This window comes from Pleurodeles waltl, chromosome 4_2 (assembly GCF_031143425.1).
Source record: "Pleurodeles waltl isolate 20211129_DDA chromosome 4_2, aPleWal1.hap1.20221129, whole genome shotgun sequence".
In the NCBI taxonomy this organism is placed as follows: Eukaryota; Metazoa; Chordata; class Amphibia; order Caudata; family Salamandridae; genus Pleurodeles; species Pleurodeles waltl.
In genome coordinates this window covers 696,007,131-696,028,098 of record NC_090443.1, presented here as the reverse complement: position 1 = coordinate 696,028,098, position 20,968 = coordinate 696,007,131, and the positions used below count along the sequence as shown (strand labels likewise).

At 45.0% G+C, this 20,968-nt stretch overlaps 1 protein-coding gene across 1 annotated transcript in view; it reads right to left on the bottom strand.

Moving 5' to 3' along the window:
* The window catches only part of LOC138293211 (calcium-activated chloride channel regulator 1-like), a 704,166-nt gene that overhangs the window by 105,606 nt on the left and 577,592 nt on the right, over positions 1-20,968 (bottom strand). The window contains exon 11 of the mRNA XM_069232299.1: positions 4,895-5,165. Coding sequence (XP_069088400.1) covers positions 4,895-5,165 — 271 coding nt within the window. The remainder of the gene's footprint in view (positions 1-4,894; positions 5,166-20,968) is intronic.

Sequence of the window (20,968 nt, the reverse complement as noted above, 5' to 3'; positions counted from 1 at the left end):
GGTTTCACCCTCCTTCAACCAGTAGCCCAATTTACTACACATAAAAATTTGGATATTGAGAACATGCTTACTTTAAAAGCTTTCTGTGCTGATACAAGTTGTGTGGTCATGGTGGATGCTACTGTGTATGGAATTGGTGCAGTCTTCTTGCAAAAGATGGGGAAAGATGAGTGGATTGTGGAATTTATATCACAGATTTTTAATACTACTGGGAGGATGCACACGGTTATAGACAAAGAGGTTTTGGCTTGAGTTTGGACCATAGAACATTTCACAAATTATATCTGGGGAAGCCAGGGCGTGGCTAGGCGCTGAGTAAGATGGCCGCGTAGTCAAGCGGCTCTGTAAACAGCAACTCAGAGGCCTGAAAATCCATCCCAAAATCCGGACCAGAGTCGGGGAAATGCAGTTTGTTGGGAGTCAGGGGGCCCAAGTCCTAAATGGCTGAGATTTAAGGGGGACAAAGTGCCAGGGTGGCGGCGTAGCCTGCAAGCTGGAAGGAGAAGCGGAACAAAATGGCGGGCAGACTGATCGCAGGCTGCCTGGAGCCAAGGAAATGAACAGCGTGGCCCCAAAGAGGAGAAGTGCCAGTAGATAAGAGTAAGCGCTGGCGTGAGCGGGAGAAGGATGAAGCCCTCGGGCCTAAGCAGCACCAGAAAAGCAGGACTTGTGGAGAAGGCCACGAGAAGATGCGAGCGACCCAGCCAGTAAGGACTGCACCTGTGCACAAAGAGGTGCGCTGCAGGGAACGGTGAGCACAGGGGGGGCAGAACAAGCAGACAGGGAACCTGTGGGGAGGGGATGCACCTCCGAGGGCTATAAAGATGAAGGTGACCAGCAACGGGCGGGCCGGAAGCGTGAACGGCTGGCAGCAGGAGCAGTGAACGGCCTGGTTCCCAAAGGCAAGAGAGCCAGGCAGAAAGACTGGAGTGGCTGCAGTGGCGCAGACAGACAACATTAGCCGGAGGGGGCAAGCATGATATTCGGCACACTGGAGAAATAAGGTCTAAGGAGCAGAGTCTGGTCAGAGAAACTCTGGGAGGAAGTGAGACGCCCACAACACTACTGAGGCAAGAAATCACTCTGTGGAGACAGGAGAGGCCCGAGGGTAACAAGCCCGGAGAGCCGGCAACAGTCGGGGCACGAGGGCGCCCCCGATAACGGACAGGTCGGACAAGACGAGGATCCAGTGGCAGCCCACAGAAAGAGCCTTCCCAGAGACGACCAGAGGAACAGTGATGGGATCTAGACCTAGGAACTAAACTGAACTAGGCCGGAGACATCCTGGGAAGCAGTGACTGGGCCAAGAGACAGCCTGAGAGGAGCAAAACAGCTAAAACACCCGGGTGAAGGCACCCCAAGTGGGGACCCAAAGGACATTGACCAGTAAAGCAACCCACCACACTTGGCCCAAGAGAGCGCCCCTGCAGTAATATACCGGAAAGGAGTCTGATATGATGGGGCGCAATCGGGGCCTACAAGCAATGCAGACTAATAACCTGAAAAATACACTGTGCAGGTGAAGACAGCCGGATCAAAAAGGGACACATCAGTCTCTATGGAGGGGGGGCAAAGAGTGAAGATTCTTCGCAGGTGTAATCATAAAGCCATATAAGTGCTTAGGAGCAAAATTGAACTGAAAATCGACACAGTGACACTCAACCTCAATTTACTGCGAGCTGACCTACGCAAAGTTACGGACAAGGTCACCACAGCAGAGTGTCAGATTAATGGGCTTTAGGCCGTCACCAAAAGGCTAGAAAAGAAAGTACAAGACTTCACCAAGAAGCAGGCCGAGGTGGCGGCAAAGGTGGAGGATCAGGAAGGTAGGGCTTGCCTCAATAACATCAGGATAACTGGCACTCCAGAAGGGATAGAAGGGCACCGGACAGAACTGTTCGTAGAAGAGCTTGTCCTCAACAAACAGAGCCCCAAATGATTGGCTAACTACTTCACTATCAAAAGAGCACATAGGGTGCAGACACGACCGCCCCGGCGGGAGCTCCCCCTCGAACAATAATCACTAGAGTATTCAACTTCAGAGACTGAGACGCAATCCTCCAGACGGCCTGCTCGAAGGGGGGCCTGAAATGGGAAAATGCATTCATCTGTTTCTTCCTGGCCTTTACCCTTCAGGTCCAGAGACAGAGACGCCACTACAAGGAGGTGAAAAGGGACCTTTGGGCCAAGGACATAAAATAAATGGTGATATTCCCGGTCAAACGAAAGATAGTGCTAGTTGGCAGGTCCTGGCTCTTCCAGTCCCTGTAGGAGACCTGGGACTGGCTGCATGGCGGGCGCAAGACAGAATAGTGTGGTTCTGGGGCCCAGGAGCGACAAGAGAGTTCAAGGGAGAAGGGTGCCCAAGGACTGGTCCCAACGAGTCCCACCCTGACAAATGGAGGCCAACAAGGGATCCCGGCTGCAAGTGAAAGACAGAGGGGCTGATCCCCGCCCGGTCCAGATGGAGAGTCGAGACAGGGGCTGGGTTTGAGCCAAGCAACAGGAGGAGAGACTACCTGCGACTTAGGCAGGAGTCAGGGCAGCGGCCTGGGAGCTCAGGGCGAGACTAGAGATGAACCCTACGAACAGGCTTGTGATACAGTAATGAACTTGCAGGGTCAGAAGAGAGCCGAGGACAAATGGCAGACCACCTGCTATGGTTTGCCTAACACATCCATGAATTTGTTTGAAAGTTTTGGGGCGACAGGCACTCTGCCAGGTTGGGAAGCGGGTAGCTGGGGGTCCCGCGGCCAAGGTAGCAGGGTGGGAGGGGGGTTCTGTTGGGGGGAGCAATGTTCAACTGGGGTAGTCAATACGTTCAATTGTTTGAAGCGTGCATACAAAAGTGGGGATTGGTAAGGAGGGGCTTCTAGATGAAATCCAACCATACACATGGGGGTTGAACAACTGGGGAGAACGCAGCACAGTGACCAACCCAAACACTCACAATGGCTATCAGTTCATATAAGGGACTGAGCATCTTGTCCTGGAATGTGAATGGACTAGGGAGCAAAATTAAGAGGACAATAGCTCTACAGTACCTCAGGCAAATGACACCAGACATCCTCCTCCTGCAGGAGGCGCACCTTGGAGGGAACAATTACAAGCCCCTAAACAGATTTGGGTACACTTTGGTGGCACACGCGGGATACTCCTCGGATGCCAGAGGGGCGGGCATTCTTCTTAAGAGGGCACTGCCATTCACACTAGTATGCTCATGGATGGATCACATGGGTCAATTTGCGGCGTTCATGGGACAGTGGGAAGGTCTCACACTAAACATATGCTCAGTTTATATCCCACCACGCCTGCACGGCCCTGATAAGCATAAGGTTATTCTACATTCACACCGTGTGCACGCCGTTTGTCGGCTTTTCCTGACTCTCAGGACCTTGAGAGGACTGGTGTTTGGGCTTATCAGGGCCCTGCCACATATAACTCTTAATACTTCGGATAGTTGGCATATACAGCCTACTTATCATATGGGACTCATGTTTCCTGTTGACTAAGAGACATCATTTGGACTCAGTAATTTATCCAGTTATATGCCTTGAAAAAGTCCTGCTGGACGAAACACCTGTTGGCTGTCTCTGAACATTGATGTGTCTATTTTTTTCAACATAAGGAATTAAAACATTTTGGATTTCTGCATACAGTGGACTTATTATTTAGAGTGCCCTGGTATTTTCTGCTTTCATGTTGCAGGATAAGGCTGTGTTAAGTGGGTGGCTATTGGTCTGTGCTTTTAAGATTAGTCATGAGGCAGAACAAAACATATCATTTTGGTAAATTAGAGATACTGAAAGCGGGAGAAGGGTAGAGTATTATCTAGAGAAAAACAAGGTTGGTAAGGTCTGATATAAATTAATTTAAGAACTTGCTGTGATGTAAACCAATTTAAGCCCTTCCCACCAATGCCCTTGCTTTCTTCAAGGATATTGATAATTAAATTGTGATTGATCCTGAAAGAAGCTGGCAATTCAAGGAGGGGTAAAATAGGCTTTATATGTGTGGAGTACACGTAATGCTTCACCGATCACATGAAATGCAGGCATACTCAGTACAGAATACTGGTCAGAATCCATATTAGAACTTGCTACAGAGGATGTAGTCAATAATGGATTGTTTAAGATTTATAGTCACCTAACTGGGAACAGTTGGCCAGATACTGCTCTGATAATAATGAAATCATCTTAATTGAGTTTTTGGCGAAATTAACGATTTACTCTCTTTGAGCCCATCCTACAATCAAATTCATCATAGGAAAGTGTTATATTTTATTAGTACAAAGGGGTGAAAGGAGACAGCTTATGTCTTTAGCTAGAGAAGCTGGAATTAGATATATAAAATGGATGAAATGTGTCACATTGGTTATGCTCTCGAATTGTTAACTTTGTGATTTTCATTAACATTTTTTCACACACACCGATGTGTTCTAGTAATGTGGGAATATTCAAAGGTCAAAGGAAGCTCTATAGGTTTGATTGTTTTTTTTTATTAAAAATTGTACAAATTGTTTATATTTAAAAGTAACAAAGAGGGAAGGATTTGTGCAGGTTTAACCATTTACAACTACTTTTCGTTTATTTTTGTGTGTGTCTGTGTTTCTTTTCTATGTGAGAGGCCTTCATATTAACTATCTTTCTTTTTACATTCTCCTGCCTGTTTTAGGCTTTCCTGATTAGAGAGGGAAGTGGGGTCTCTAACTTCTCTCCAAAGCTATGGGTGGTTGCCATTCAATATTTAATTCTTCTTAGAACCCTTGAACAAATATCTTAGATTTCTCCCTTTGTTTCTTGAGAGGTGTTATGTTATTTAGCCCCACTAATACAGACATATGTACAAAACAGTAATGATCATTGAGGATTTGTATCCAATACTTATAATTTACCTGCTCCATTATCAAGAAGTTCCAGGCTTACTGGTGATCCAATTTGTCGTTCAATAATGGCTGTAACATTTGCCCCAAGCACAGGTAAAAACCCTTGACTGACTTCTGCATACACAACCATTGGATGCGGGTAATTGTTTGAGCCTTTATTCATGTGGGCCTTTACCGTCACAGGGGGAACATTGTTCTTGGCTGCCCGAGAAGTCACTGTCATACTTAGAACTTGAGCAGAACTCTGTGGATTGCAAAGACTGTACTCCCAAGGCCCTGCCTGCAAAAAAAAGCATGAATTGTTCTTGTTAATTGTCAGTAACAGTGAGGCTTTGAAAGAGTATTAGAATTTCATTTAATAGAGGTGTCTATAAGACAACTGGAACATTTGGAAAATTGATATAATACATTGTGTCAAATCGGTAGTAGAAGCAGCTTCTAAAGTAGGTCCATGCTTTGTTCCACTTACTGGTGCACATTGACGAGGTAAAGTACTGAAAAATATGATTACATTAGGCTTTAGGAGGTGACTCTTAGGAAAAGACTTTTGGGAGACTCACAAAAAATCATATGGAGAAAAATACATTATGTACATGCACAGCTTTCCTCTATGTGCCAGATGCAAAACGTACTCTTGGGTGTGAGATCAGAAGTGAGACACTTGCAGATCTCACGAATTTCTACAGCATGTCCATTCCTCCATGCCAGTCTTGTTTTGAACATGGGTTGGTGTAAAGGAATCTTCTGAGCTGATGGGGGACAGGAATATCCCATGACAGCATTGCAAATTTTATGTACTCCATTGCTTGCGTAAGCCACCAGGACTGAGATATACAATTACATGTGTACCCCTAACGTAGAAATGTAACTCATTGCACTAACATGTATGGGTATTTTAAGTCCAGTACATATCAATGTAGCTCTCAAAGAAGATGTGACCCAAGGAGCAGGAGTTAGAGGAAAACTGCAAGCCGTTATCCATCCGTCCATTTGAGTCATGGGAGTAAATGCTTTTTGGAGCTTTTGGAGCATAGCTGCTTCGCTCATATGCACAAAACACTGGCTCAGAATAGTGAGAGTAGCAACTGCACTTCTGAGCTGATCTTTCCTCTTAAAGCAGGTCCCAGATTGCTGTTGGTATGAATGGGAAACAAGGAAACAATGAGGACTATCCGACAGAGTCACAACATCACAAGGTTTTTCTCTACACGAGAGGGGTGGTTAGTCTTTCATACTGTGTACCATGCCTGAGCTTCAGACATGGCAGACTGCCTCGTGCTCAGTGCCCAGGGCTTTAGCCATGGGACCCAGTGGAGGTTCATAGAGCTATTTGGGAGCATGCTCGCTGCCAATGTTGGTTAATTGTAGGGCCTTTGGGGAGATGAGGATCCTAGCACGTATTTTGGTTGTCGGAAAGTACCATGACATCTGGGGTCCTGCTCTATAAGGGGATTAGTGGGTCTTGCTTTGGTTGCTAGAAAGTAGCATGGTCTCTCGGGGCCTACTCAATAAGGGGACGATTGGGTCTTATACATGTAGTGGTGAGTGCCCAGTTATCCTGGAGGAGGAGTAATACTATCTAAATAGAGGAGGTTCTTTGTGTCTGCCGCCAATGGCATGTCCCTTCTGTGGTGGTGTTGGGTGAAGTGAGCAGGTGGTTGGTTGAGTGGCTGTGTTGGATCAGGTGATCCAGTGGCCGGTTTGAGGTCTTGGTTACTGGGGCATAAATTATGTGGGCTTAGAGTGCGCAGGAGGAAGGTATTTGATTGTGTTTTTGTCAAAGTCTGATTCCTCTGGATTTGAGTCTTTATTATATTATGATTTACTGTTGACAAATACCACTTCAAATATTAAACTCAAAAGGGGAAAGAGAAGATCAGCATGAAAGGCAATTCAAAAGGAAAATTGTTTTAGACCTGCAAAGAAAACGACTACAAGGACATTAAAACAATTATCCATTATTTATTATAAGGGAAGTAAAATGCAAATATTCAGTAATATATTCACAAGATAATATCTAAGAAAAAAATAAAATACTAAATTAACCTTTTTTCCAAGAATACACAGTGAATACACAGTGAATATCAAAACTATAACCTTTCAACTCTGTGTGCGCGCGTGTGAATGTTTCTTCTTGAGAACACACAATTAATTCTAAGATTAAACCATTCCAAAAATGAATGCACGCGTGTATTGATTCTTTTTCATAAAACAATTAAAGAATTCAAATACCAGAACCTTTTTAAAGCTGAGTGCACGCGTGCAAACTTTTCTTTTTCAAAACATTCAGTAAATTCTAATAAGAAGTCTTTTAAAAAAACATGAGCGCGCAAATGTTCCTTATCTTTTGTTTACATAAGCGTCCCTTTACAAACGTTCAAGAATAACACAATTCGCTTCTGTAGGAACAGTCGTTGAAGTCTGTGAATTCACGCGCCTCGTTTTAACCAAGAGAATCCTTTAAAAAAAAATACACTGCCCAAGAACGAACGTGTAATTATAACTAATCTCCAGGGAATATTAGAACGACACAAAATAACACAAGACTTCGGTTCTGTTTTACAAACAATGTTGCTAAAGATTAACCCCTTAGCTGCTGGGCCTTTTCCCCCCCAGTGCTGAGCCCTTTTTTGGCTATTTGGGGTAGTTCGCGCTTAGGGCTTCATAACTTTTTGTCCACATAAGCTAACCACGCCAAATTTGCGTCCTTTTTTTCCAACATCCTAGGGATTCTAATGGTACCCAGAGTTTGTGGTTTAGCCTGGAGGAGACCAAGAAAATAGCCAAAATACAGTGAAAATTTAGTTTTTTCCAAAAAAATGGGAAAAAAGGGCCGCCGAAGAAGGCTTGTGGTTTTTTCCCTGAAAATTCCATCAACAAAGGGTTTCTGGTGCTGAAATCACTATCTTCCCACCTTTCAAGAATGGGCTGACTTGAATCAGAAAACCACATTTTCCAACACAAATTTGGCATTTTACTGGGACATACCCCATTTTTACTATTTTTGGTGCTTTCAACCTCCTTCCAGTTAGTGACAGGAATGGGTGTGAAACCAATGCTGGATCCCGGAAAGCTAAACATTTCTGAAAACTAGACAAAATTCTGAATTCAGCAAGGGGTCATTTGTGTAGATCCTACAAGGTTTTCCTACAGAAAATAACAGCTGAAATAAAAAAAATATTGAAATTGAGCTGAAAACAACAGCCATTTTTCTTTATGTTTTACTCTGTAACTTTTTTCTGCGATGTCAGATTTCTGAAAGCAATATACCGTTTTGTCTGCTGGACTCTTCTGGTTGCGGGGATATAAAGGGCTTATAGGTTCATCAAGAACCCTAGGTACCCAGAGCCAATAAATGAGGTGAACCCTGCAGTTGGTTTTCATTCTATACTGGGTATACAGCAATTCATTTGCTGAAATATGAGGAGTGAAAAAGAGGTATCAAGAAAACCTTTGCATTTCCAAAATGGGATCAAGATAACGTTTTGAGGAGCAGTGGTTATTTGCACATCTTTGAATTCCGAGGTGCCCATACTAGCATGTGAATTGCAGGGCATTTCTCAAATAGATGTCTTTTTTACACACTCTCTTATATTTGGAAGGAAAAAATGTAGAGAAAGATAAGGGGCAATAACACTTGTTTTGCTATTCTATGTTCCCCCAAGTCTCCCGATAAAAATTATACCTCACTTGTGTGGGTAGGCCTAGCGCCCGCGACAGGAAATGCCCCAAAACACAACGTGGACACATCCCATTTTTTCACAAAATACAGAGCTGTTTTTTTGCAAAGTGCCTACCTGTAGATTATGGCCTCTAGCTCAGCCGGCACATAGGGAAACCTACCAAACCTGTACATTTTTGAAAACTAGAGACCTAGGGGAATCCAAGATGGGGTGACTCGCGGGGCTCTGACCAGGTTCTGTTACCCAGAATCCTTTGCAAACCTCAAAAAGTGGCTAAAAAAACAAGTTTTCCTCACATTTCGGTGACAGAAAGTTCTGGAATCTGAGAGGAGCCTCAAATTTCCTTCCACCCAGCGTCCCCCCAAGTCTCCCGATAAAAATGATACCTCACTTGTGTGGGTAGGCCTAGCGCCCGCGACAGGAAATGCCCCAAAACACAACGTGGACACATCACAGAAAACAGAGCTGTTTTTTGCAAAGTGCCTACCTGTAGATTTTGGCCTCTAGCTCAGCCGGCACCTAGGGAAACCTACCAAACCTGTACATTTTTGAAAACTAGAGACCTAGGGGAATCCAAGATGGGGTGACTCGCGGGGCTCTGACCAGGTTCTGTTACCCAGAATCCTTTGCAAACCTCAAAAAGTGGCTAAAAAAACAAGTTTTCCTCACATTTCGGTGACAGAAAGTTCTGGAATCAGAGAGGAGCCTCAAATTTCCTTCCACCCAGCGTCCCCCCAAGTCTCCCGATAAAAATGATACCTCACTTGTGTGGGTAGGCCTAGCGCCCGCGACAGGAAATGCCCCAAAACACAACGTGGACACATCACAGAAAACAGAGCTGTTTTTTGCAAAGTGCCTACCTGTAGATTTTGGCCTCTAGCTCAGCCGGCACCTGGGGAAACCTACCAAACCTGTACATTTTTGAAAACTAGAGACCTAGGGGAATCCAAGATGGGGTGACTCGCGGGGCTCTGACCAGGTTCTGTTACCCAGAATCCTTTGCAAACCTCAAAAAGTGGCTAAAAAAACAAGTTTTCCTCACATTTGGGTGACGGAAAGTTCTGGAATCTGAGAGGAGCCTCAAATTTCCTTCCACCCAGGGTCCCCCCAAGTCTCCCGATAAAAATGATACCTCACTTGTGTGGGTAGGCCTAGAGCCCGCGACAGGAAATGCCCCAAAACACAACGTGGACACATCACAGAAAACAGAGCTGTTTTTTGCAAAGTGCCTACCTGTAGATTTTGGCCTCTAGCTCAGCCGGCACCTAGGGAAACCTACCAAACCTGTACATTTTTGAAAACTAGAGACCTAGGGGAATCCAAGATGGGGTGACTCGCGGGGCTCTGACCAGGTTCTGTTACCCAGAATCCTTTGCAAACCTCAAAAAGTGGCTAAAAAAACAAGTTTTCCTCACATTTCGGTGACAGAAAGTTCTGGAATCGGAGAGGAGCCTCAAATTTCCTTCCACCCAGCGTCCCCCCAAGTCTCCCGATAAAAATGATACCTCACTTGTGTGGGTAGGCCTAGCGCCCGCGACAGGAAATGCCCCAAAACACAACGTGGACACATCACAGAAAACAGAGCTGTTTTTTGCAAAGTGCCTACCTGTAGATTTTGGCCTCTAGCTCAGCCGGCACCTAGGGAAACCTACCAAACCTGTGCATTTTTGAAAACTAGAGACCTAGGGGAATCCAAGATGGGGTGACTCGCGGGGCTCTGACCAGGTTCTGTTACCCAGAATCCTTTGCAAACCTCAAAAAGTGGCTAAAAAAACAAGTTTTCCTCACATTTCGGTGACAGAAAGTTCTGGAATCTGAGAGGAGCCTCAAATTTCCTTCCACCCAGCGTCCCCCCAAGTCTCCCGATAAAAATGATACCTCACTTGTGTGGGTAGGCCTAGCGCCCGCGACAGGAAATGCCCCAAAACACAACGTGGACACATCACAGAAAACAGAGCTGTTTTTTGCAAAGTGCCTACCTGTAGATTTTGGCCTCTAGCTCAGCCGGCACCTAGGGAAACCTACCAAACCTGTGCATTTCTGAAAACTAGAGACCTAGGGGAATCCAAGGAGGGGTGACTTGCGGGGCTCGGACCAGGTTCTGTTACCCAGAATCCTTTGCAAACCTCAAAAAGTGGCTAAAAAAACAAGTTTTCCTCACATTTCGGTGACAGAAAGTTCTGGAATCTGAGAGGAGCCACAAATTTCCTTCCACCCAGCGTTCCCCCAAGCCTCCCGATAAAAATGATACCTCACTTGTGTGGTTAGGCCTGGTGCCTGCGACAGGAATAGATCACACAACGGTCAATGTTGGTCCTTACGTGAGGCAGCTGTTGACCCTGGGGTGATCCATTCCTGACACAGACACTAGGTGTAGGCACTCAATTGGGGTAGTGTTTTTATCAGGACAGGTGAGGAGTCACTGGGTGGTAGGAATATTGTGGATCCCAGCATATTCCTGTAGTTTGTGTGACAGAAATGCGAGAAAAATTGAGTTTTTTTTCAACATTTCAGCTTTGCAGGGTATTCTGGGTAAGAAAACTTTGGGGAAGCCACACAAGTCACACCTCTGTGGACTCCCCCGAATGTCTAGTTTCCAGAAATGTTTGGGTTTAGTGTGTTTCTCTATATGGCCGCCGAATCCAGGACCAAAAACACAGGTGCCTGCCTTACAAAACCAGTTTGTTTTGCCATGGATAATTTTGATGTCTCCACAATATGATTTGGGTGGTGGAATTTGGGGCTGAACTAAATTGGGGAGCTCCCAAGAGAGCACTCTCTCTCTGCTTGCCGCCGCATTCACCTGCTCTCTGGGTTGGCCTAACCCACTATTACCCAGTTGCACAAACAGCTTGCGAAGGGACAGCAGGACTGTCCTCATCACCTCCCTCATAATGTACTGGAAGAGGAGTTATCGAATGGGACTCCTCTGACTGAAAAATCACTCCCAGAGTCTGCGCCATTGTCCTATCCCTCAGATGCTGTCTCAGTATCTGATGTCTCAGTCTCTGATCCTATGTCAGAGCGGTCCTCTATAACCCGAGTGCAGGCAGCAGTCATCCATCAAGATGCCATCTCTGCTATTGGCTAAACTGTTGCTCTAAAACACTAGCCTACGTAGACAGTCACAAAATCGATGGTGTGTGAGATACGTGCAACAGTAGAGGCCACCTTACCTGCGCTTCTTCCCTCAATCAGCACGTACTTTCAAGACACTCAAAAAACACCTTGTCACATACCATTCGTCACAGTCTTTAGCACCTCCTGCGCCCAGTCCAACAATCATTATTGGTGCTCCCACTCCCTCCTCCTCGGATTCCCTCATTACCACCCAGCAAAAGTGCCCTTCATCTCTCCATAGACTTTGCTAATGTACTCAGCTATTTACATAAAATACAGATTTGCTCTTTGCAGTAGGCATATAAACCTTCTGCGCTTCTTTATGGCACTAAAACTGCCACTAGACAAGTCGGACCCTTTTCCCCCCAGGGAAACCACACACATATTGACAAAAGTGATATATATATGACAGCCAATCACCTGAAACTCAACTCAAGCAAAACTGAAATAATCCTCTTTGGCCCACACAAAAACACCTGGGACCCCTCATGGTGGCCCACCACGCTAGGCCCTGCACCCACCCCCGCCAACCACGCACGCAACCTCAGCATCATCCTAGACTCCTCCCTCTCGATGACCCAACAAATCAATGCTCTCACCTCCTCATGCTTCAACACACTCCGTATACTGAAAAACATTCAAATGGATCCCCACAGAGACCAGAAAAACTGTCACTCATGCACACATCAGCAGCAGGCTTGATTACGGAAACGCCCTCTACGCCGGCACCACTCTAAAACTCAAGCGCAAACTACACGCATCTAGAACTCAGCAGCACGACTCATCCTCGACCTCCGCCGACACGAACACATCTCTCCACACCTCAAATCCCTCCACTGGCTCCCCATTGACAAAAGGATCACCTTCAAGATCCTCATCCTCGCACACAAATCACTCTACAACACAGGCCCTGCCTACCTCAACGAGAGTCACCTTCCACACCCCCACACGAAACGTCCGCTCAGCTGACCTCTCTCTCGCCTCTGTCCCCCGCATCAAACACACCACCACCGGGGGCAGATCCTTCTCCTACCTTGCACCCAAAACCTGGAACGCCCTCACAACCCACCTTCGCAAGACCCAAAACCTACTTCTTTTCAGGAAGGGCCTCAAAACCTGGCTTTTCGAACAGTGAACCTCCCAGCCCCTTTCCCTCCCCCCACACCCCCTCAAGCGCCTTGAGACCCTCACAGGTGAGTAGCACACTTTATAAATCTCTTTGGTATATATAGATCTACCTCTATATATATATATATATATCTATGTACATAGATATATCTATAGATATATCCATGTACATAGATATATCTATCTACATAGATATATAAATATAGATCTATATATAGATCTATTTTTTTTTTGTTGTTGTATGGTTTCCTTGGGGGCCAAAATGGCCCCCAGGGAAACCCTACAACATCTAAAAAAAAATTGCCCCCACAGGGGGTCACCCTGCCCACGGGCGACCCCCTGTCATTTTATTTATTTTTTATTTTTATTTTTTTGAAAAAAAAACAATCCCCTGGGGGCACCTACCTTTTTTTTTAAAATTAATTATGCCCCCCCAAAGTGAAATCCCTGGCGTCTAGTGGTGTTTCCTGGCCCCCGATCACAGCTGTGCTGCGATCGGGGCCAGGAAACACTTTGAGAAGGCCTCGTAAGAAAGGGGAGACTCTCCCCTTTCTTACGAGGCCTTTTCAAAGTGTTTCCTGGCCCCGAAACACTTTCAGGAAGGCCTCGTAAGAAAGGGGAGTGTCTAATTATGCCCCCGGGGGGGGCGGCCCGTTTTCCGAGGGGGCCGCCCCCCCAAAGTGAAATCCCTGGCATCTAGTGGTGTTTCCTGGCCCCCGATCGCAGCTGTGCTGCGATCGGGGGCCAGGAAACACTTTCAGGAAGGCCTCGTAAGAAAGGGGAGACACTCCCCTTTCTTACGAGGCCTTCCCGAACGTGGGAAAGGCCGTTTTCCCCATCAAAGCAGGAAGCGGCCGCAAGGCTGCTTCCTGCTTTGATGGGGAAAACACCTTTGCAACGTCAGCGCGCCGCGAGGCGCGCTGACGTCACAAAGGGGCGGGTGGGGGGGGTGGGGGGGGCGGGGGGGAGACACGGAAGCTTCCGTGTCTCCCGGGGGGGGGTTTTAAAAAAAAAAAAAAATCCTTGGGTGCGATGCACCCGAGGATTTATTGATACCCTTCCTGGTGTCGGCCACTGGTCGTGACCCGCACCAGGGAGGGTGTGTGGGCGTCGGCCAGTGGCCGACGCCCGCAACGAAGAGGTTAAACACTCGGCTTTGGTTCAGTTTTAAATAAACAATGTTGCTAAAGATTAAACAATCGGCTTCAGTTCAGTTTTAAAACAAACAATGTTGATAAATATTAAACACTCGGCTTCATTTCAGTTTTGACAAAACAATGTTACTGAACAGTAAACACTGTCACCACAGTGTGTTTGTCCACTCGCTTCTAGGAATTCCAGAAGCCCTCTATTTTACGGCTGCAGATCAAAAGGGCAAAATTCAGACGGGAACTGCAAAACAAAGTCCAACCCAGGCAAGGTCCAAAATAGTAAGCACTGGAACCTGGGTGTGGTCGGTTTTTATAGAGGAACCACGCCCTCAACATGAATACTCCAGAAAGAACCACACCCTTAATCATAAATACTCCAAAAGGATGCTGGGAATTGTAGTTCCATCAACATAAACATCCTGGATTTGAGCAATTTAGCCACCACCGAGCACTCTTGTTAAACAAATGCATTTTTCCACATGAGTAATGAAAAGAATGTGTTTTAGTAGAACAAAGTGCGTGGCAAGGACATAATAAGTGTGGACGTTTGGTAAAAAAGATACTATGTTTAGATATATGATTACGCCGAAGTCTGACAGTTTTTTATGCATGGTTCTTGCCTACATTTCATAACACTGCAGTTTACAAAGGGTTATTGGTTCGTTCACTTTCTGCTCAGGTAGCTGGCTTTGACCTTTTACTGGTTTCAATATTCATTGCATTTTATAGGATGCCACACATGAATGTGTGAGCAGGAGAGGTGCAGGAAAGCAGTAGAATACTTTCTGACTTTCTAGGGTTGACTTGTAAACAGCACTGGTGAGTTCTCACCCTTGTTGCACTACTCTTTCTTTGGGCCATCTTAACTTTCTCTTTACTATTTCTTCTGGGTTATATAGTTGTGATACACTCTCTTCATGGATCTACTCTACCTTTGATCTGATGTTTCCTCTTTTATACTCACCTCCTGAAGCTCTAATGCCTGGCAATACTAAAGCACAAGCCATTGCTCTGTGCTCACTCTACTTCCGGGTGCAGTACTCATGTCTTTTGACCTACCTTTCAACTTTTGGTTGGCTTTCTTTAAATCCTTATGCTTGTGTGGCTGGACAGACACTCCAGCAGTCTCAGTTTCTTGCCTCTTATTGCATTTTTACTCTTTGATGTGCTGTAGAGCCCTCTATGGATGTCCGCAGCGTAGTGACTGGGTGTGGACTATGTCCCATGTCTGCTGTCCTCTATTTTGTAATGCTGTGCACCTATGAAAAGATGGCTCCATATGATGAGGCTCCTTTCTGGACTCTTCTACCTGCTGTGTTTTGTTCTGATTGACCTGAAGCTCCTAGCCCTGGACTGCTGATTAATCAGGGAGTTAGATATAAGCTTTTCTCTGCCCCTGGTGGTCCGGAAAGATGCAGGAACCATACTAGGATGGGGTGCTTATCAATCCAAGGAGGAATATAGAGAAGAAAAGGGGCCACAGCTTGCAACCGTTGGCTTCGGCGGAATTGGCAGAGGTTCTGGGAGTCTACAATAGGAGTGGACCATTGTCGGGGTATAAATGGGCGAAATTCTGCCTGGGAACCAAAGCCACATCAGAAACCCTACTCCTTCCACAGCTTTGTTATTTGGTGATATTTCTCGTTGTAATATATTGTAACTACTGCAATGCTACTGTTCAATTACATAGAGTTTACAGAATCCGACAGCTTACACAAATCAAATGTGATCAGGCCTCAGTATGAAGCAGTGCTATTATGGGAAGCACAAACAGACATGTCTCCACATAGGTGATGAATTAGCAACCTTAGCAAAAAATGCCTGCGAAAATTAACTTTTAATTCGGTTGCAACAATTTTATCAGAAACATAAGCTTTCTGTTTTCAGAACATATAGACATTTCAACATAGAATATTTTTTGTTTGCTTAAATAATCTAAATTCTCACTATCATTTTCATAAAACCCTACCTTTGACCAGAAGTAACTGAATTTGAATTTTAGTAAGTACATTTGTGTCGCACAGGCATCAGCGAGCCATTTTCACTAACAACTCACATGGACCGATGCTTCTTTTTATGTCTATTTATCATCAAAATCATATACCAGGGAAGTCCATAATATGTTGGGGATTTTGAAAAGTATTATAAAGGGAATAGTCAGAATTACGACAAGAATAGCCACAATAAGTCAATGACCTCTATGTATTGGATAGCTGCAATTATGTCTAGAACACCCACCCTGTGTTAAGGTGAGCACCAATATGCCAGTGATAGGTGTAATGTTTTCAAGAAAGCCCACCACCTGCCATGTATGGACCACTATTATCACAGAAATTGTCTTCAAGCATGCCCACAATTTGACATGGATTGGCCATTATGTCCAGGATAGTCAGGATATCAACAGGAATGCCCACAGCATGTCAGCAATATACTAGTGATATGCCAAAATAGCAAGAATAGCATCAAGAATGTCCAAAATATGTCAAGGATGAGTCATACATTTGTGAGGAACAATCTGAATATTGTCATGGATATCCACACTATAGCCCTCATTATGACCCTGGCGGACGGCGGTATTATGAAGAAAAGTACTGCCAACAGGCTGGCGGTACTTCTCCCCATAATATGACATTTGCCAATGTAGCACTCCGTCTGACATGGTGGAAACAGCGGCCGGGCTGGAAACTTCAGTCTCCAGCCCGGCAACCGTCACTAGCCCGCCCGCGGGATTATGACCCCGCCTAACGCCATGGTTTTCGTGGCCTCCTTACCACCATGAAAACCATGGCGGGAGGCAGTATCAGTGACAGGGAATACCTTCCCTGTCACTGATAGGGGTCTTCCACACCCCCCTCCATAGATTTTCCCTCCACCCCCTCCCTCTCCAGACCCACCCCCAACATACATGCACCTTCACGCACCATCACACACACTCATACACACACTTATACCCACATGCACCCACACATGCATTCATCCATTAACACACACACATCCAAACAGACTGACATACAAACACACACGCATTCACACAACACAACATGCATGCACTCACAAATCCACACATGCACACACATACCACACGCAACGCACACACGCATTCATGCACACACAAACATACACACACACCCACACACACAAACAACACCCCCTCCCCTGTCGGAGCACCCGACTTACCTGATTTCAGGGGGTCCTCCGGCAGGAGACGGGATGAGGCGCTGATTCCAGCAGCAGCATCCGCCAGCAGTACACCGCCAGGCCGTATCATAGGTCATGATACGGTCTGCGGCGGTCTACTGGCGTGGCGCTGCTGCTGGCAGCAGCGCCACCTTACCGCCATCTGCCGCCATGACCGTAGCCAGAATTCCGCCATCCTTCTGGCGGAATTCCGGCTACGGTCATAATATACCAGTAGGCTGGTAGCCACAGCGACGTCTTTTGGCGGCAGTCGCCGCAGCAGTAGACGGTTTTTACCGCCACTGTCATAATGAGGGCCAATATGTCTGGCAGCACTAGGGCAGGGTGAGGTTCCTCATCACTAGACCATGCATCCAACCTCTGAATAATGATATCCTAAACCATCCTCTACCTTGACATACATACAAATATATTAGTTCATACACTCACATTACACACCCGCGCAAACATGCACACAATGATGCATATACACACAGGATCTTCATACCACTTCCAAATTACCTTCCTAGGCTTGGTAGCACTGCAGAAAGTGCTTTTCCAGCTGTGCTGTGGCCAGTTGACTGCTGTTGGAATGGGGACTCTCTGCAGGATCACCCCCAAACTTTTTGCTTTCACCACTCCTTTTTTCTGAATCTGTTTTGTGGGCTTTGAGGACTCTGTGCACTTTACCACTGCTAACCAGTGTTAAAGTGTGTGTGCTCTCTCCTTTAAACATGGTCACATTGGCTTAGACCCAACTATCACAATTAATTTACTTACATGCCCCTAGTACAGTAGTACTACATGTACCCAGGGCCCATATATCAAATGCTAGTAGTGGGTCTGCAGCACTAAATATGCCAACCACTTAGGTAGCCTTTTAAACATGTCTCAGGCCTGCCATTATAGCCTGTATGTGCATTTGTAAACTGCCATTTTGACCTGGCAAAATATACCTTTTGTCAGAACGTAACCTTCCTCTTTGATGCAGATCTGTCATCCTTATGGTAGTCCCTAAACAGCCCCTAGGGTAGGGTGCGTGTATTTAAAATGTTGGACATACTTTTACGTTTTACATGTCCTAGTAGTGAAAAACTCTCAAATTTGTTTTTCACTGCTGCAAGGTCTACCATTAGTCTAACATTAGTTCACCTTCATACATGTATTAAGTGATAGCTCTTGATTGGGAAAGGTTGGTAGTTCATGTTTGGTGTCTGAAGAATTGTAGTTTAAAATCCTCTTAAATAGTAAAGTCAGACAGAAGATGATCTGGGACAGGACCTATGGGTGTTGGTGGTCTAAACAGGCTCTATGGCTTCAAAGTAGCAAGGAGATGGGATACTTGTTGTCATTTCAGATTAGATATAGACATTCTAAGAGTTCAATTACTAGCATTCGGAAATCAGCTGGGCAGATGATGCTAGATCCTTCAGGTATTTTAGCCACATTTCAGGAACTCTATGCAGCCCTCTATTCAGAGGAGAGTTCTCCTCCACAAGAGGTGGATAGAGACTATTTGCAGGCTTTGAGCCTACCCTGATTACCAGTCATCAACACAAGATAATGGATGAGCCAATCACCTTGACTGAGATTAGGAAAGCATTCCTTTAGCTGGCTTTGGGTAAAGCATCTGGTTCTGACTCAATTCCAACTATGTTTTATATATAAAGTTTTCTCAGATATTATTGTGCCTTGGTTTACATAACTGGGTAATTCTACATCCTTTCTGTCCTTGTTACCAGCATCATGGGAGAAGGGTGCATTTCAGTTTTTTTTTAAAATGGGTAGAGACCGTTTCAATTGGGGCTCATACCACCCGATTTCTCTGATGTATTCAGATACAAAAATGTATATCTGCATCCTTGTAAATTGACTGGCATCCGTTATTTCCACTTTTGTAGATACCATACAGCACAGATTCGCCCCTTCCCTTGATCTAACTCTCCATATTAATTTGGGCATCTCAGCTTTAGGAGTAGCAGCAACGTTTCTAGAGCTCATCAGAATTATCCTGTTGGATGCCGAGCAAGCATTTAACAGGGTCTCCTGGGGCTTCCTGTGGTATGTCATGTCTAAAATGGAGTTGGGAGATAATTTTATTATCTCTGTTACATCTCATTGTACCTCACTATTGATCGAATAACTAGAATGGGTGAATTGTCAGATACAGTTTTGCTTAACTGGGTAACTAGACTGGGCTGCCCCTGTCTCCTTTGCTATTTGCACTATGTTTGGAACCATTTATTCAGAAGTTAAAGTCGCTGGATAGCATTCTGCCATTGCAGCTCAAGGGGTGTATAGCAAAAGTTATGGCATACTCGATAACATTTCCATTCCATCATTCTCTCTGGCTCGAGCACTCAATAGTATTGAGGAGGCATCCCGCAGCTTTGGTGAGGTGTCTGGATTTATGATAAACATTAGTAAAACCCACATTATCACATGTCTGCCCCTGGGGGCCTTAGATTCTCGGTATGTCAGAGAAACCAGATATTTAGGGGTTCAGATTTCTTCATGCATAAGGTATATTGCTGACCTTAATAATGAGGGGCTTTACCATGACTAAGTGTTTTTACTAAATGGGATGAGCTTCATTTACAACTGACTGGGAGATGTAACCTTATCAAAATGGTCATCTTGCCACAGTGATTCTATCTGTTTAGATCATACCTTTATATCTCCCCAAGCTTTTTTTTTTGCAGCTGTCAAAAATGTATCTAGTGATACAAAAAACCCTGCTGCTACATCCAGCACTTGCAGTTTAAGCATGTTGGGAGGGGTATAGCCCTCTCTTTGTTTTGGCTATACTTTATTTCTTCTTTTCGCTGGAGACTCTGCAGTTATGGGTATGTATGACTGGCAGCTTTGGAGTTTCTTTCCAGAGTATGAGACTTTTAGTTGCATGCGGTTGCCTTCACAGGGTCTGATTGACACAGTTTACTTTAAATGCACAAGGTTTTAGACGTTTTTGGTCCATCATAAGTTTAACCACTATACGTCCCTTGGATGTAACCCTAACATTCCTTTTCTGTGCTATTGCATGAGGGCTATGCAGAGTTTTGGCAGCATATTGGCATAGAAAGACTTGTTTTTCAATGGTAGATTGCTTTATTTTGCAGCAGTGCAAAACTTGGTGTTACACATAGGCAGGGTTTTTGTGCTATTTCCAGCTTAGAGATTTCATTTCTCACCTCCGTGATAATGAAGTCCCAATGGAGCATAATGTGTTTCAGGACAGACTTTTTACAAGTCTACACGTCGCTCTATTGGTACTCTTTATCACACTGTTATGAACTACAACTCTAATAAACAACATTTTCTGCATATAGCGAAGAAAAGGACAAGAATCTGGGCTGGCCGTTTTTTCATGAGGGTATTAGATTTAGTATCCAGCTGGGCCAAAACACACTTAATGTATGTCATAATAACACTCATTCCTTTAAGGTTTTATACAATATATCCTATACAACTTAAAGATTGTTTAGGTTTTAGAGAGACTTCTGTTTTCTGTGCATGGGCTAGATGGAGATACGACTCATAACATTGCTAAATTTGTAAAACCATTTTGGGCAGTAGTGTTCAGAAAATGTAATAATTTGTCACAACATGATGCTAACTTTGATTGGGCCACTCAAGGAAGAGACCCTGTAATCTGGTTTTGATTTATTTTTTTGCATTAACGGTGGCAAGATTGGGCATTGCAGGAGCATGGTTACTAAGTGAGTCACCAGAACCAAGTGCTTGTTGGCAGGTATTATTTCTTGCCTGCTGTTTGGAAATTATAATAAAACAGAATAATCCTAGCAGACGTAAATGGATGAAGC